The 17,079-nt window shown below is 44.8% G+C and overlaps 1 protein-coding gene across 2 annotated transcripts in view; it reads left to right on the top strand.

Annotated features, from left to right (window-relative positions):
• LOC135261494 (F-actin-uncapping protein LRRC16A-like) overlaps window positions 1-16,002 on the top strand; it is a 64,840-nt gene extending 48,838 nt beyond the window's left edge. The window contains exons 27-38 of one of the 2 annotated variants that reach the window (XM_064347834.1): window positions 1,766-1,941; window positions 2,645-2,732; window positions 3,314-3,454; window positions 6,528-6,594; window positions 6,951-7,144; window positions 7,541-7,647; window positions 8,065-8,554; window positions 11,311-11,359; window positions 11,637-11,867; window positions 12,110-12,241; window positions 13,549-13,701; window positions 14,253-16,002. In XM_064347834.1, the coding sequence (XP_064203904.1) occupies window positions 1,766-1,941; window positions 2,645-2,732; window positions 3,314-3,454; window positions 6,528-6,594; window positions 6,951-7,144; window positions 7,541-7,647; window positions 8,065-8,554; window positions 11,311-11,359; window positions 11,637-11,867; window positions 12,110-12,241; window positions 13,549-13,701; window positions 14,253-14,425 (2,001 nt within the window). In that variant the 3' untranslated portion in view covers window positions 14,426-16,002. The remainder of the gene's footprint in view (window positions 1-1,765; window positions 1,942-2,644; window positions 2,733-3,313; window positions 3,455-6,527; window positions 6,595-6,950; window positions 7,145-7,540; window positions 7,648-8,064; window positions 8,555-11,310; window positions 11,360-11,636; window positions 11,868-12,109; window positions 12,242-13,548; window positions 13,702-14,252) is intronic. The other variant, XM_064347835.1, reaches the window with a different exon arrangement.
• Window positions 16,003-17,079: the final 1,077 nt, after the last annotated feature.

Genomic DNA, 17,079 nt, shown 5'->3' with positions numbered 1-17,079 from the left:
TAAAAACAATTGAGGAAATACTTATCCACATACTAACAGCTTGAAGTCTAGTGGTGCAAGAAAGACGTTGTGAAACCACCGCTACAATGTTATTATTAACCAAAGCCATATGAAAAGGTACTGCAGTCATGTTAAAAGCAATAATGTTTTTGGTTTTGACAACATCTTGGATAACGTTCAACAGAGATCTCCTGTTCTCTGGCAAGCAGACATCTTTGTTGTTTCGTAACTGATAACTGTGAAGGAATACCATGTTGTTTTTTAAACAGGTGCAGCTGATTTGAGAAGGATGCCATATGTAGGCTTTCCCCATTTGAATGGTTTGTCTGCAGGCACGCTGGCTTGTGGATTTTCATCAGGCTCCCCAGAGCCCTCTGTGTCTCAGATCCTCCCCCACGGGGCCTGGCCAGAGATGCCAGTAAATTGACAGGTTGCTTTCCCGCACCGTAAATATGTGCATAATTTGCGGGCCCCGTACACCTTTCCTGCTCTGCGTGCTTGTCATCTCCCACTCGAGCGGTGATCACCGCTGATCAGCGCGGTGAGGCTGACCCTCTGAGGGGCCTCTGGGGTCGCCCCGGTGCGCCTGTGGGCGGTTCCGCTCGGCGCGGTGCGTCTGTTTGAATCGCGCTGGGATGTTTGTTCTCTCCGGGGGCTCGATCTGGCCACGGCCTGCCGGCTCCCGCCTATCGATTTCCACTGAGCGGCATGAGGGAGCAGCCGGTGGGAACAGAGGCTGCATTCTGGCCTGGGCGTTTGTGTTCCGTGTAGTGGTGGCCTTGATGACAGGGACCTCGGTGGGGAACCTGGCTGATTCAAAATCATCCACTGAATTAAAGACATTCGGTGACAGTTACAGGTTTTTCTATCAGACTCCTTGAAGACCAGACTTTCCCTGTGGGCGCAAACTTCCCTGAAGACCTCTTAACATGAGCTGAAGTTATTTTTAGTGAAGTTGTGGCTTTTTCTTGTTGGATTGCTGGACAAAAAACTGTGGGAAAGGGCATAAAAATAACCTGAGCAATCAGATCTAAGAATATCGTCTTGTTATTTCAATGCTGTTCCGTCTTGGTTATGGGCTGTTAAGGTTTTCATGATATGGTAGCTTTCTGTCTCTTCCTGGTCTTTTTCAGGTCTCTTGCTCTTTCATTATGTCTCTGTATTACTCTCTCTACCCCCACTCTGTTGCTCTCTCCCTCCCTGGTCACACTTGATCCCCCTTCCATTGGATTCAAACAGGCATGACCGGGGGTAGCCAGTCTGAGCAAAGCATCGTAGAAAAATAAATTACCAGACTAACCTCCTGCCCGCATTGTAGATAAGTGACCATAAAACAAAAACAAATGTATTATAATAAGAAGACTCTCCCTCTTTCCCTCCCTCCCTCCCTCCCTCCCTCTCTCTCCCTCTCTCTGCCTCCCTTCTTCTCCCTCCCTCTCGCTCCCTCTCCCTTCCTCCTTCTCTCCCTCCCTCTCTCCTTCCTTCCCTCCCTCCCTCCCCCTCTCTCCCTCCATCTCTCACTCTCTCTCCCTCCATCTATCTCTCCCCCCTCCATCTCTCTCTCTCTCTCCCTCTCTCCCTCCATCTCTCTCTCTCTCCTTCCCTCCCTCCCCTCTCTCTCTCTCTCTCTCTCCCTCTCCCTCTCTCCTTCCCTCCCCTCCCTTCCCTCCCTCCCTCCCTTCCCTCCCTCCCCCTCCCTATCCCTCCCTCTCTCTCTTGCTCCCTTCTCCCTCCCTCCCTCCCTCCCTCCCTTCCTCTGGTGCAGTCTCTGTTGCTGTGCATGGTGGACGCTGCTGAGGGTCTCTGTCCTCATGTGATGAAGAAGGCCAAGCTGCGGCAGGACCTGATCAAGGCCAGCAGCAGCAGGGTGGTGGTCCCGCGTGGCTTCGTTAAGACCACGCTGCTGGAGCAGTCCGGCGTGGACATCATCAACAAGATCAGGTCAGAGCGCCCCCGCATGGCCAAGCCTGGACACTGCAGCCGTATCAAATGCCGTTCCATTTTATTTGGAATTTAACTTTGGCCTTTCTGCTAGAAAGGGGGGGGGGGGTACTTGTACTTCTAGGTGGGTAGTCTGTGATAACTGGGGGCTTCATATTTGTAAAATTTGTATGTTTTACTATTATTAATATGTTTAGTGTTAATATTTTAACGTTTTCTCTATCCAGAAAAACATTCTATTTTGTTCTTTATAATGTTGGTTTCATTCTGTTGTTTTGATGTGCATTTTCACACCCAGCTGGGAGTCTTGGTAACTCTAATGTCTTGATGGATATACCATGTCTGTATTCACGCTCCCATGTATTTAATGGCCTCTCCTCAATAGTGCTGTATTGTGGTATTAGACTGACAGAGTGTTAGAGTGTGTTTTGATTGGTTGTCTGGCACCTATGCTATGATGTGTCATTGTGGATTGATGACCTGCTGATTTCACATTTCACAGAGCTCAGTGTCAGCAAGGACCCCCGTAAATTAAACTTCTGTCTTTCTCTCTCTCACTTTCTCTATCGCTCTCTCCACCTTTTTTCTCCCACTTTCTCTCACACCATCTCCCTCCTTTCCTCTCTCCCTCTTTCTCTCTCATTCTCTTCCCCTGCTCTCTCTGTCTTTCCTCTCATTTCTAATTTCCTTCCTCTGCACACAGTGAAGTGAAGCTCAGTATGGCTTCTTTTCTCTCTGATCGTATTGTCGATGAGATTTTGGAGTCCCTCTCCAGCTCCCAGAACACCCTGGTGAGGTCCCATACACCAAGCATGCACACACACACACACACATATATACAAATACACAGTTCTTCATGTCAACTGCTGCTCCAAATGACCCAATATCAAAGGCGAATGAAGAATCTACAAGTTTGTATTTATGTAATGATGTAGGCAACTAGTCAGAGAAGATGCTCAGCATCTGGTGTTGTCTATGCGTCACAGGCGTCAAGCAGTCATTGCATGCAAAGGATATGTGACAAAGTACTAAACATGGCTACTTTCATTTATATAACATTAGTATATTCCAAACATGATGTTGCCCTGAAATGGGGGTGAAACAAAATAAATACCCTTAAATAAAAAGAGAGAATATACACTTTAACCACATGTGTATTATTTGATTATAAATCTAAAATTGTGCAGTACAGAGCCAAATTAAATTCCAACCATCTGAAAACCATCATCTTCATAGCTACCTGCTATTGAGGATTAAATTACAAAGTCTCTGCCCTGTCAATCACAACTGACCAATCCCTACACGGTGATGTGGAAAGGGTTTAGGTACGGGGTCACAGGTCACTGAGCATGCTCTCTTCTGCCCTCCCCAGGCAAACCACCTGGTCCGGAAAGGGCAGCCCCTGCTGCAGCAGGTATCTGTGGAATCGGAGGCCCCAGAGGAGAAGGCCCCCAAGCAGGCCAGTCCAGAACAGACAGAGGCAGACAGGCTAGAGGAGCTGGACCACTGCTTGGTAGGCCCCGCCTACTGGGGGAGGAAGGCTCCTCTTTGGAGTGTCTTTACAAATGATCTGATCTCATTGGCTCTTTTCACTTTTCAGTTAAGGACAGGACCTCATACTTTTTCTCACTTTTAAGACACATGTTCTGTCTTTTGAGATTCATGCTTAGTGATACTTCTGAAGGATGTTTCATTATGCATTATGCTTTTAAATTACTATAAAATGAATGGACTGCAGACATGCAGTAAGATTGTGGTTTACTTTGAAGTAAGTACTCCGACACCAAGTGTTTGGGTGTACTCATGCAACACTTCCTTATTGCCAGAATAAACATTGAATAAATAGTGGAGGTAGGGGGTCGTGTGCATTTTCTCTGCCTCGTTTAAATGTAATTCTTCTCCCATGCGAGGGCTGTATGCTTGCCTCTCGCTGGAGTCGGTTGTACGAAGGCGCGGTGAGAAACTGCTTGACCTTGAGAGAGAGAGAGACTGTAGACGGAATCCCTCCTCCCCTGTCTGCAGCTGGCTTCATTAATTTCTCTCTTATTTTAGCGGGGCGGTAATGGAGGGGAGTCCACAGGGCTTCCAGATGTTTTCGTGAGCGCTGATGCGGGGCGTAGCACAGCCCCTCTTTAGCGGTGCCTCAGTGCGGACCTGTCATGCGCTCAAAGGCAGAAATTCTCTCTTTTTTTATGAGTGCCCCAGACACTATTAATACTGTGGGCCATGTGGTTTGTGGGCTGGTTTATCATTCAAGGCTGAGTTTTTTTAGTTTTTTTTGCTCCATGCATAAACATGAACAGACAGCCCCGGCTGCGGTTTCGCGGTTTCGAGGCATGGTTAGTGTGGAAGGTGCGCTCCTGAATGTTAAGCTGTGGCAGAGGCCCCCAGGCCCCACACTGTCAGACACTGTGTGGAGGGAAACTCTCAGGACTCCACCGGGCACCAAGCGGCACTAGCTTTTAGAAAGTGCTTTTAGAGAGTTTGTGTGATTGGTTCACAGGCTCATTGCTGCTGTGTGAGGTGTTTCCTGTGAAGTACCTAATGAGTATCTGACAGTCAATGGGGCTGGTTTCTGGTGCATTACCTGTAGTGCATAGAATCCTTGTGTGAGATAATGCCTTTGTGCTTCACCTTTAATATTGTCTCACTGGCCGTGAGAGTAACTTTAGGTTATACTGGCTAAAAAATCTTTTACTTTTTAATGTAGAAAGCTGTACTTATAACAATCTCATATTCATAGTTCTTATAATCTATGCTCTCAGGCCTTGCTTAAATTCCAGGTACTTAATGTAAATGTAAGTAAGTACAAGGCTTTACTTCCTGGCTCCTTGGTTCTGCAATAATGCTCTCTGCCTTGAAAGCTTCATTTCAATGAAATTATTTAAATCAATAATTCAGGAAGCAATGTTGCAGTTGTTTTAAACAATTGGTATTCTTTGTTCAAACTGGGTATCGTTTATTTTTGTTCTTGTGAAAATTCTTTATGTTTATTTAATGCGTAGCAATCTTCCCCAGGTCTCCCTTGTAAAATAGACTCCATACTTCAATAGGAATATCTAGTTCAGTTGAGCTTAAATAGGAAAACGGCAGGGCCTGCATACGGTATTGACTCTCTGACTCTACAAATGATGCAGTGCAATGCCTGTACCATTGACTGACTATAAAAATGACACAGCACATTGCTTGTGTGTAGTATTGGCTCACTGACTGTAAAAGCCACCCAGCCCTGTGTCCAGTATTATGTCTCTGCATGCTGCCTGGCCTTGGCTCAGTGCACGTATTGTACAGACAGTTCCCAGCCAGCTGTTCTGGGATTAGTGACGGCCAGGTGAGCACTCTGAGCTGCTGTTCACAGAGGCCTGTGCGCTGGTCTCTGTGTGAATCAGCACAATGGCTCAGTACCGGGTATAAAGAGATGTATGATTTAGTGCTTTGATAGTGGGCCCTGCAGTGCCATCTGGAGCCATAGACACAGATAGTGCAGACTGATTGAGTTTGGACGCTGTGCGCGGTGATGGCTAGGTGCTTGCGCCAGTAGCCAGTGAGTAACTGTCCTGCTGTTGCATGCGGTGCCTGCGGCTTGGTCTCTCTGTGTTAGTAACTCTCTCTCTCTCATGGCCTGTATATCTCAACTGTTTGGCTGAAATGAAAGTGAAATCATTTTCAGAGAAACTTCGTTAAATACCCTTTTTATTGCTCTGTAATTTATTAATCCTCGTCTAAAATTAGAGTTAATCTTTGAGGAAATTCCTCATAATGGCTGAAGGGGATTAAGGCTCAGTGCAGGAAATGGAGGCTTTGTTTGTACTTTGCTGGATCCTGATGAGGATGAGTGGGGAACATTCTGGATCGTGTCCTAGGAGTGAGGTAGATCTGTTTAATGTGCTGGAGGGCAGACAGAGCAAATCTGTAAAGTTGTGTAGGATGGTGTCTGAACCTGGTTCGGGGAGCTGTGGTGAATAATGTCTGTCTCACTGCAGACAACGTCGCAAAACGATTCACAGAAATACGCCTTTCTTTTGCAGCTGTTGAGAAAAGACTGATTTTTTGAAGGGCGGAACTTGGGAAGCAAAAACAGCCCTCTTATCAGAAAGCAGCCAAGCAGTTCCTTCTGTCTAACCACAATGGATGGAAAATCAATCACAGAGTTTATGCTCTATAAACACAATGGACATTTCCGTTGTATTAGTTCAGCACGGAAGGGCTGTTCACCCCAGTTTGAGGGAAACTTGATATATCAGACACAACAGTGTCCAAGTAAATCAGCCTCTGTTTGGTACCATTTTGCTTTGACTACTTGCCGTTGATCTGTGGAAGTCTCGTTTCATATTGGAGGTGGCAGAAAATGTTGTCGACTGAGTCATGTCAAATCTCTTTATTTGGTTACACGTTGAATCAGTGTTAAGTGGTATTGACTTGTAATTCACCAGGAACAACGTACAAACCTGTGCTTCAGTTCAGTTAACTGAACTGAACAACGTGTTGCTATGGTAATTTGTATGTCATATAAACATTTCTTTTTGCTTTACAAGTGTTTTGCAAATGGTACACGTTTTACAAATGATGCTGTTTGTACTCTGTAGATGACACCCAAGTCCAAGAGGAAAAGCATTCACAGCAGAATGCTGAGGCCGGTTTCTCACGCCTTTGGTAAGCCCCCTGTCCGTTGTGAAAAGTTTATGTACATTTTTGTGTGAAGTATTTTAGCACTCAATGTGATGTATACAATACTTTATTTTTTGTCCCTTATCACACTGCAAAGCCTCTATCCCCAATCCATATAAGGGTTGTTGAAGTTGCACATATGCACAGCATAGTAGAGTCTGAATTCAGTTCACTTTAAAATGATTTCCAACAAAAACTATGAATTGTTTACTCATGATAAAAGACATTTTGCCCAGCTTTGTGCTTCAGAATTACCTTACGGTGTCGAAGTGTGCTGCTCTCTTTTTTATTGGTATTGGGGCATTTTATGAGCTCTGGTTTACTGTGGCCTGCCCTGTCAGAGATGGAGTTTGACCTGGATAAGGCCCTGGAGGATGTGCCAATCCACATCGAGGACCCGCCCCCTGCGCCCAAAATGGAAAGCAGAACCTCGGTGGTCCTGTGTGAGCTGCCGTCCGAGGAGGTGACCAAACTGCAGCACTTCACCAAGCTCCGACCCAGGAGGGACAAGAGGACGCACCCGAAAAAGACCCCTGTGAGCACATCTCCCTCACACGTGGGGTCCTTCGTTGCTTATCCAGGCAGTCCTTGGATCATATATTAGTCTTAGCACCAGGATGTTCTGGGCTCAGTATCCAAACAAGTTATACATAAGTCTTTAGAATGATACCCATTCTTGGAGCCATTCATCACCATGGGCCTGGATCATGGCCCTGCTCTTTGATTTGAGTCCTAAAAGGGGTATACTGTACTTGAATATCAAGCTGGTTGGTGGCACAGAAACTTACTTAGACTGTGACCCTGTGAACTGCTAAGACTCAGACTTGTCTTCCATTGTCTTCCGTTTCTGAGTGTAAAACGACCTCAGTGACAGTGATGTCTAATGTGGTCAGATTTTTTTTTAAAGCCGTTAACCTTAACGTGTCTGTAGGTCAGAAGCACCCCGTCGCTGGAGAGCGAACAGAACAGCCTTATGGGCCGGCTGGATGAGGGCATGGACGATTTCTTCTCAAAGACAGTGACCAAAATAGGACTGAGGTAAGTCTGTTACTAATGACTGATCAGCCATGTTGCACAGGTCAATCATTGTGGCTTCCTGTTTAAGATTGAGTTAATTATTTCTCACAGTTGCTTAGGCTTTGTCCAAAGAAGTATAATAAAAATGAACCTGTATAGTGTAAACTGTAAACTTATTATGTTCATTTCCATTATACTATGTAAAATTTCATGCTTTTTCTGCCAATACTATGTAAATGTTAAATTACATAACATAAATTGGTGTAACTTTATGGTATGGTTTATCAAAACTATAGAATGTATAAAAGCATGTAAACTCCCAGGAAGTGACTGCAGGACTGCTCTGGCTGAGTTTGAGGGGTAAAGGAGGCTATGTAGAGCTGTATACTGTCTGTATGCAGCCCCTCTTATGCCTCTTACGCCCGCTCACTCTCCCAGGCGACCCACCCTGAAGACCTCAGCCTGCCCGGAGGGAGAGAAGAAGCGCGACTCCCGCAAGAGCGGCTTCCTCAACCTCATCAAGTCCCGCTCCTCTAAGACTGAGAAGAGCCATCCGGCGCCACCGGCGGCGGCTGCGACTCCGGCAGTCACGGCAACCGCAGCGCCCGCAGCGTCCGCAGCAACCGCGACGACCACAGCAACACCTGCGACCGCAGCAGCCACCGAGCTGCCCTCCTGCCCCAAGGCGTCGCCCCGAGGCCCCGCCCACGAGCCCAGCCCCGGCCCCAGGGCCCCGCCCCCCGACCGCGGCGGCAGCCCGGAGCGGCCGGCGGAGTCGAAGACGCCCGACCCGGCGGAGGAGCAGCCGGAGCGCGACGGCAGGGCCAGCCCCCAGGGCGGCCCCCGCTACGGGGTGCAGGTCATGGGCATGGGCATCCTGGCAGAGATGAGGGCCAAGCAGGAGAAGAGGGCAGCTGCCACCCATAAGGTGCGTTCCCCCCGACCGGCCAATCGGCCGCCGCGGCGCGGCCTGGAGCACGTGTTTACGGCCATATGGGCTCCAGTGTCGGGTCGTAAATGTGGAAGATGGAGCCGGGCTCCGTGATGACCCAGGCAGGGCTCTGCTTTTGGAGTGAGGCCTGTGTGCTCTGTGTGCCATGTGGGGACAGGCTGTGGGGGAGGGACAGAGTGCTCAGCTGGGGGATAATTCTGCTGTGGAGTCAGGAAAGTGTCAGGAGCAGCATGCAGGCTGTGGTCCAGTACACTCCGCCCACAGTCTGCTATAGAAAGCAAAAATGTCAGCTGTGTCACAGAGAGTTTATGTGTGAGGTACATGTCATGAGCTGTGCAAAACTTGAGAATATTATACCTCAAATACTTCTGTAATGTGCGTGCAGTCATATTCGTAAATTCACTTGCTGAGCAAGTGATACTTCATCCAAGTACACAACTGGACTTTTATAGAGATATTTAGATAAGGTTCAATGCCCAGGAACACAACTGCAGTATGTCCGCCTGATTACCCCTCGGGTCCCGAGTTACCTCACTTCCCCAAAACACTATCCCAGAAATGAGGTAAAATACCTACTGGGGTAATTTCAGGACAAAGCTCAATTACAGGCTGGTGGAACGTATGGAAATGGCTCCCTCTAGTGGTTCTCCTCTCTCAACGCTGGTTTAATCCTGGGAAACCACTGGGCATCAGTTGTTAAATGTTAATATCAGTGTTAATATGTAATCCAAATCTAGTCCGTTTCTCTTTTCCACAAGATTAGTCATCAGTTTTAGTTAGTTATTCCTGACATTAGTTAATTTGTTTAATTTCGGGCAGTGATTATTGGTTGCAGGTGTTAAAATTGTGTGAATATCTAGCCTAAGAAGGTTAATTGTGAGATGGGAACACGTGATTTCCATAGCGATTTATCTGGCTGTATAAGATATTTTCAGTGTCTTACTAGTTATTGTTTTAAGTGAAGGAGGTGGAGTTTCAGCTCTGTTAAAAATATAAGAATTTGAGTTGAATTCAGAGAGTCTGTTTAGGGTGCCATGCCATGTGTAAATCTGCAAGCTGTGTGAAATGAGGGTACAACTAATAATACACTTTCAGTCAAAAGGAATAACTTTCTAAATAGAAATACTTTTTATTAATATGCACCTGTCAGGTTACTTCTGTGCCGCCTGTATGCTGAAGCTGCAGTGTGTGCAGTCTTCTGATCCACTCACTCACGACACATGGTGCACAGTACGCAGTACTACAGGAGAGTTAGCACTGATAGTTAGCTAGTTAGAATGAATTTAATGCAATAGCAATCTGAGGAACCCTGGCTGTCTTAAACTCCGCCCTATGCCTTGCAGGGGGAGATCACTGCGGGCTCCTGGTCAGAATGAGCTAATGACAGATCTGAGGCTGTAGCCTGAAGTCTTTCTGCTATTGGGCCCAGTCTGCACTGACAGCTAGCTTGTATTCTGACTGAGCCACTTGTGGTTACGCACAATAAATATGTACAGTAGCACATCAGAGGCATATTAAATTGGTGTCAAATTAATACTCAAATAAGCCACAGCCTGAACCCAGCTAATGGAGTGCATGCGCATGAAAAAGCATTGCTGTTGAAATTATTAATGACGCCGTATGTGGTTATGGGGGAAAGGCCAGAATGCATGGCGGTGTGTCTGTAGAAAACAGGTCACACCTGTGCAGAGGCCTGGTGCTTTTATAGCGTGCTTCCTGACGTCAGAGGGTTTTGGGTTCAATCCTCAGCTGGGTCGTAAACTTTAAACCTTCCGCTCTGTCCGGTACACAGCATCACCGGGGATATAGGAGTGCTTATGTGGTGCTCTGAACTGGCATTCCATCAGCTAAGGTCTGAGCAAAAGGTCAGCAAAGGTTTGAATCACCCCGACCACAAAAAAAGTGAACCTGTCATCTCGTCCGCATGTGGAATCGCGGTCAAGTGAGGGTTGATCATTCAACATTTCAACACAAAGGGCATTATGGGAAGATATAGTGCCATAGCTGTTCATAGAGACGAGCCACGCCTCATAAAGCCTGGATATTGTTAAGTACGGAGTGGCAGTAATGAACAGGAGTAGTTATATTGTTAAGTACAGAGTGGCAGTAATGAACAGGAGTAGTTCCGGCTCTCTGCCTCATTGCCCCTTTCATTCTCATTTAGTCTGTGGTGCAGTGGAGCTGATCTGCCCCCCGTCTCAGAATCCCCACTACGTCTCCACAAACCGGAGATTAACGGGCTGCCAGTCCCGCTTCGTTTTAATGTGCCCCCGACTGACGCAGAGACAGGTGTGGTGCGTTTGTGCACGTCCTCTGATTGATGCTGGGGCTGTTCGGTGACATTTCCACACCCTTCATTCCACTCCAGCTTAGTTTCATACAGATGTGTCCATGAAATGATTGACATATACAGTTTATTACAATGAAGACAGTTCTTCCTGTGTTTAATTTGACTTTTTAACTTAATTTGACTTTTTGGTAGATATTGGTGGTTTGTATTCTCCATCTACATATTATGGTATGCGTGTGTGTGCGTAATGGATAGTAGTGTGAAATTATAGGTAATTCGTATCATGGATGTTTAGTTGCACTGTTATTTTTGTGCAGTATTATGGGATAGGCCGGGAATCTTATTGAGGTGTGTTGCCTGGTCTGTTTTTATCACGCTAAAGGTTGTTAGTCTGGTAGTTGTCCTTGCGCTTGTGATATAATTGCTTTGTTGTGTCTTGCAGACTCCAAACCCCCCATCCAGCACAGACAAGACGGATGGAAGCGAAGCAGGTAAGTGACCTTCACCAGGGTACAATCCCTCACTCGCTCTACCCCTCCCATCCCCCCATCCCCCCACCCCCCTCACCTTCAGACTCTATTACATCTCCATATATGGGGTTGCAGCTGGTTTCCCTCTTTATGGAAGGTTTACAACTTATCCAATAATCCAATTAGCCTGTTTAATAAGTGAAATCTTTCCCATGTTGACTGCTGGTTTTGATCGCACATTTGTACTCCTGTAAAGTGTGTGTGGAGCTCCACGTCTTTGTTGGTTTTGTCCCACCAGTTAAAGGGCACTCCGCCCCTCCAGACAGCCGAGCGCCGGGGCCAATCAGAGGGGAGGGAGGCGTGGCTTCGTCAGAGAAGGCTGCTCGGAACGAGGGCAAGCCGGAGGCCGCTCCCAGGATGCGCAACCCTCCATCCAGCCCAAAGCCGTCCCCCCAGGGCTCAAAGCCCTCCCCCACGGCCCGCCCCACCGTGCCACACAAGCCTCGCACCAGCAGCAGCAGGAGCATAGGTAAGAGCCGGGGATTTTAGGGTTAATCGCACGTTCGGCTGAGGTGACTTCATGCTTTCATGATGATGTCATTCGAACAAAGAAGTTGCGGAGACCCCAAAAGACATCCCAAAAGCTGGAATTTTAACACCAAATTTCACGTGTCAGTTAGGCCTATGATATCTGAGTGCTTTGTGTCCTAAATGTGAATGCTCCCTCTATCCCTCATTTGGAGTTCTCATATAATTTGATTTTACCCTTAGACGAGGGCCCAGAATCACCTGGTGGGAATGTATCTCCAAAACTGCCACCGCTGCCCCAAGGCCTGAAGAGGGCGCCGTCAGACAAGGAGAACGAGGGGCAGAGCAGCCCTCTCTTTGGGGGGGCTGAGGAAGGTAGGTTTGGTATCTCTCTCCAGATGGAGCTGGTTTGGGATTACAGGTCCCAGCTGTCCATATGAACCTCGGGGGCATCTCATAAAATGCCAACCAATGAGATTCACAACCCTATGAAGAGGGCGTTGCTTCATTGGTGTCAGTTTCGGAGGAAATATAAACTACTGCTGAGCCAGTCAATGAGAAGTAGCTGGATCAAATTTTCTGTGCACACATTATTTCAGTAGCGTTGTGTTGCTTGAATGAAAGCTGCATAAGGCTTAGTTCCTTTTACATATTCGCATGTGTTCATTTTTCCAGCCGTCTGTTCCCTGTACTTTGTCGATTGAAGTGTAAATTGCATGTGCACTGCTTGATTGTAGTCCCTGTATTGATTGTTTCCTGTCTTCCAGACGCCTTAGATCAGTTTGTTCCCCAAATCACCTTGTCTGTGTCCAAATCCCCAGCCCCACATTTTTTCATTACCTCACTAGCGTTGGGCACAGACGAGAATTAAAAAATAATTTTAAAAAGCACAAACTTTATTTGTGCTTGGAGTAGGACCCAAGTGTGTCTGAATATCCCATCATTCCTTGCTGTGGATTGGCCAGATTTTACTCCGTTCTACTCCAGTGTCCTGTCCTGTTTGTTCCAGTGTGTAAAATCTGCTACACAGTATGCCCATGGCGTTTTCATTAGTTCTCACTGAATGCTTTCTGTGCATTTCCTGTGAGTAAAGGTGTTTCAGATGCCCACATGTCTAAGGGATCCTTAATATGATCCGAAGAGCTAACTGCTCTCATGCAGGGAAGAGAAAACAATTAAAAGCCCAATGCTAGTGAGGTCATCAAACTTCCAATGTCCAATGAGATTCAACCAGGGTCTGAATGGGGAAAAAAAACTCACCACCATTACCTTACCCTTCCACCTGTTCCAAAGGTGCAAAGCTAAATTAATTTCAGCATATGTGTGGGACTTCAGCACTGGGTGTTTTGGTTTGCCCAGAGTTCACAGTGTCTCTTGACATATACTGTATGTACAGTAGACCTACCAAAGCAAATTCAATTACAGCATTAACACCTGGTGAAGTGTAATCTCATAACATCATGCTGTGGACCAGTTCTAGAAGATGATTGAGAATGAAAAACAATGCCAATGTGGAATATAGCAAAAACATGTATGTGCAAAGGCAAGTTCCCATAGAAAGAAATAACTTGGATCTCTGGTGTAAAACGTGCTAAAGGATCTGGTATTGGTACAGAACGGAACTGTGTCTATGGGCGGGGGTTATGGGTAATGAAGGCTGAAGGCAGCCTCCTTCTCCTCAGTGGACCTATCAGGAGACAGTAGCCCGTTTGACTACGATCAGGAGACAGGAAGTCCAAAGCCCAGAGCGAGAGTCAGGCCTTCACGCCAGTGCTCTGCCAGCACTGCCTCGGACGCTGACGAGGAAGAGCGCAGGAAGTCCCTCCCCAGACCTGGTTAGACCCAATCACCTTTCACCTTTCCTCCCTCTTTGCCTTCCACCTTTTCCCTTGTCTTGTGAGGCAGAGCATAGTGTTTCCAGGCTTTACTTTTTGATCTTGTTCGTGTTTGCGTTATTATTGCTATTATGATTTATTCATTATGGATCTTTCCAAATGGCACTTCACAAGATATATAAGCTGCATACAAACTGCCTTAAGCCGCACATTGCAGTTTATTATTATTGGTGTTATAATACAGGATGTAGTTTTGCCATTTGGAAATGTCTGACCTTAGGTGTATTAAAGAGTATCAGATCAATGTTATAAGTCTTTCATCTTGAGTGTTAAACCAGTTTCTTCATCCTTTGTCAGAACACTACGGTCTCTGGGTCTCATTAATTCAATATACATATATACATACCAGCATACATACATTCGTACGTACATATACCTACATGCATACATGCATACATACATAAATACATAAATGCATCCAGTCGTGTGATCGATTGGAAACAGCGCCCTCTCCTGTCCATTCTCACGCTGTTGTGCTCCTGCGCTCACAGTGAGACCAGCCTCTGTAGCAGATGTGGCTCCGCACCAGAGCTCCAGGGGCGACAGCCCTGAGGACCACGACCCCCAGACCAAGGAGCCGTCCCCCGATGGGGACAGGGAGGAGGACCACGGAGGAAAGCCCACAGACTCCGAAGAGGAGCCTGACGAAGAAGACTCTTCATAAAACGTGAAAAGAGGAAAAAGGATGGGTCAGTCCTGACTCTGTTTGGAATAAGTCTACCTGCTAAATGCACCATTTGCCTTTTTTCCTTCTCCTCTCCTCTAAGGCCAAATAAAAGTACTGTGATTGTTATTCTTTGTGAGACAGGCAGAGAAACTGTATGACGTGTGAAGCTTTAAGAAGGCTAAGCTACATCATTGCCCATGAAATAGAAATTAGACTGATTAGAAATGGTTGCATTATGGACATACTGTAGCATGTTTTTACTGTGCATCAGTAAACCTCTCAAATTGTCTTCCTATTTTATTAGTCAACACGAAATTAAGTAGTAGCTCTAAATACTTTGCTGCTCACTTAGCCTTTTTCCTTCCAGTGTAAAAATGCTGTTACCACAGTACCCATTCCATCACCAGCCAGTTAGAAACAAGAGAACTACCTCCAGTTGCGGCATAAAGTGGGATAGCGTGACCATCCATTGTGATTCTCTGAAATGATGTAGCTGTGAGCCAAATGCAGAGCACTGACCATACTCCCCCTGCTGGTCACTTTTGTGAACCTCAGTGTTGGGGCTCAAGCATCTGAATGCACAATACAGGACCTTAATGACCTTGTGAAAAACCTTGTTGGTTTGAGGTGGAGGCCTTTTTGCAGACTCACACTTGCACTGTATTATCCTGACAGCTTTGTAACCATAATTTAGCAGGTTGGTTTTGAAACTTTTTTTTTGTCATACTTTTAGCTATAAAACTAGGGGGGGTCCACAATAATGACCATAGTATAACCAGGGGGCTGTTTAAAATTCCTATCCGCTTTCTCTGATCCCTGATTGGATCAGTCATGTTGAGGTGCTGTTTAAGACTATTGTACTGCTTTCTTTTCCCTCATTCCTCTGCATAGCTCAAATCAAATTGACTGTTAGTCCAACTCCACCCAGTACTGTTGAATGAAAACGTTTGGCAAATAGTCTTAATGAATGACTAATAACTGAAACTGTGGTTGTCTTGAGGTATTTTCCATACAGTAGGCAAATTGTTGACAGCAAAATTTGTCGATATGCATGTGAGGTATATGTATATATGTGTATTCATACATCTGTGTGTATATTTGCATGTGTAATATACATAACACATTTACAAAGAAATATTTATGCATACACATATTGTGTACACAGTCCTTATATTGCTATAATGCTAAGCACATTAATAAATAAAGGGGTCTTTATATTTTTTATTTATTAGATTGAATAAATGGGGGCTTGATTATGTTTTTTAACTCATACAAGAGATTTTTTTATCTGAAAAAAAAATGCATTGAATTAATAAAATTACAAAATGATTAACCATGAGGTTATTGAGTAGGAAGCACAAGTTGTCAACCCTACAAACAGTGATGGCTGTTTTACAGAGAAACACTTAAATGTGTTTTGGTTGTCAGATTTTTAAAGTAACTATGTACTGTTGTACTCTTGTGAAAAACTGAATTCTGTTCATATTGCATTGAGCTACATTGAGCTACTTTATTGGTTGTGGAAATTATTTGTGTATATTTGTACCAATAAAAATATTTTACTGGTTCAAAAATGTGTGTGTGTGTGTGTGTTGTGTATTTCTATGAGCCCCCATCTACAGTTCTATTATATACCAAAAATACAGCTGTTTTTTACATACATAACTCAATAACTTATCTACTATTAGAAATATATTTTGGTACAAGAGTGTTCCCTTTAATTTTGAAATTTAAGAATTTTTGTTTTCTTTTTGTACATACTATGCATTTGAAGTGTTAGAACATTAACGGCTATGTTTACATGCAAAATAGTAAGAAGTAGCATAAAAAGCAGAAGAACCTCGATTTATTAATCAAAGCTAAGGAAAATGTACTTTGAAAGTGCAGTGAATTCATGAGTGTTACTACCCTTCAAATTACACATTGGCTAAATGAGCTTTAAGAGTTTCTGTACTTTTCAGTGCCATTGATAGAAATGCGAGTATTCATGTCTCAGTGAAAACGGGAAACTGCAATATTTGGTAAAAATTTATTCCAATTATGGAATAATTGCGATTTATAGCTTCTGAACTTCTTTGGCATTACAATGTATTGCTCCATCTGACCACGATCTGATATTAACCGAGGGTCATCATTGTTTAATCAAGATAAGGTGGTAACAAAATGTAGCCACCAGGGGGAGATGTGTTTACACTAAAAATTACAGTCCTTTGGAATTAATATTTTAAGAAATATATCTAGAATATACATTTTTGTTTTTACTTCTTAATATTATATGAATTCACGGTTAAGTTGTGTTGTATATTGTAAATTAGACAAGCTGACAATGGATTGAAAATTAAATTTAAATTAAACATAAAAAGTTTTGTGGATGATCCTAACAATACACTGCCAAAATAAGCAATGTGCAGTACTTCTGAGTTTCGGGAACTAATTGATTTATAGGAATTTTCCCAGAATCATTTTCGAATTAAATCCGTAGTGCTACTAATGGCTTAAATGGCTCTGCTAGCTTAAATACCCAGTGAAAGGGTATTAACAGTTTGGGCCACCTGTTATTTTTATTTTACACCAGATTTTTTTTTTTTTTTTTAATGAACGGGTAATCTGTTACAACATCAATAAAAAAGAAAACGACCAATCACAAGACA

This window comes from Anguilla rostrata, chromosome 8, assembly GCF_018555375.3.
Source record: "Anguilla rostrata isolate EN2019 chromosome 8, ASM1855537v3, whole genome shotgun sequence".
In the NCBI taxonomy this organism is placed as follows: domain Eukaryota; kingdom Metazoa; phylum Chordata; class Actinopteri; order Anguilliformes; family Anguillidae; genus Anguilla; species Anguilla rostrata.
Note: the sequence above shows the minus strand (reverse complement) of the source record. Positions and strands in the feature narration are given on the sequence as shown.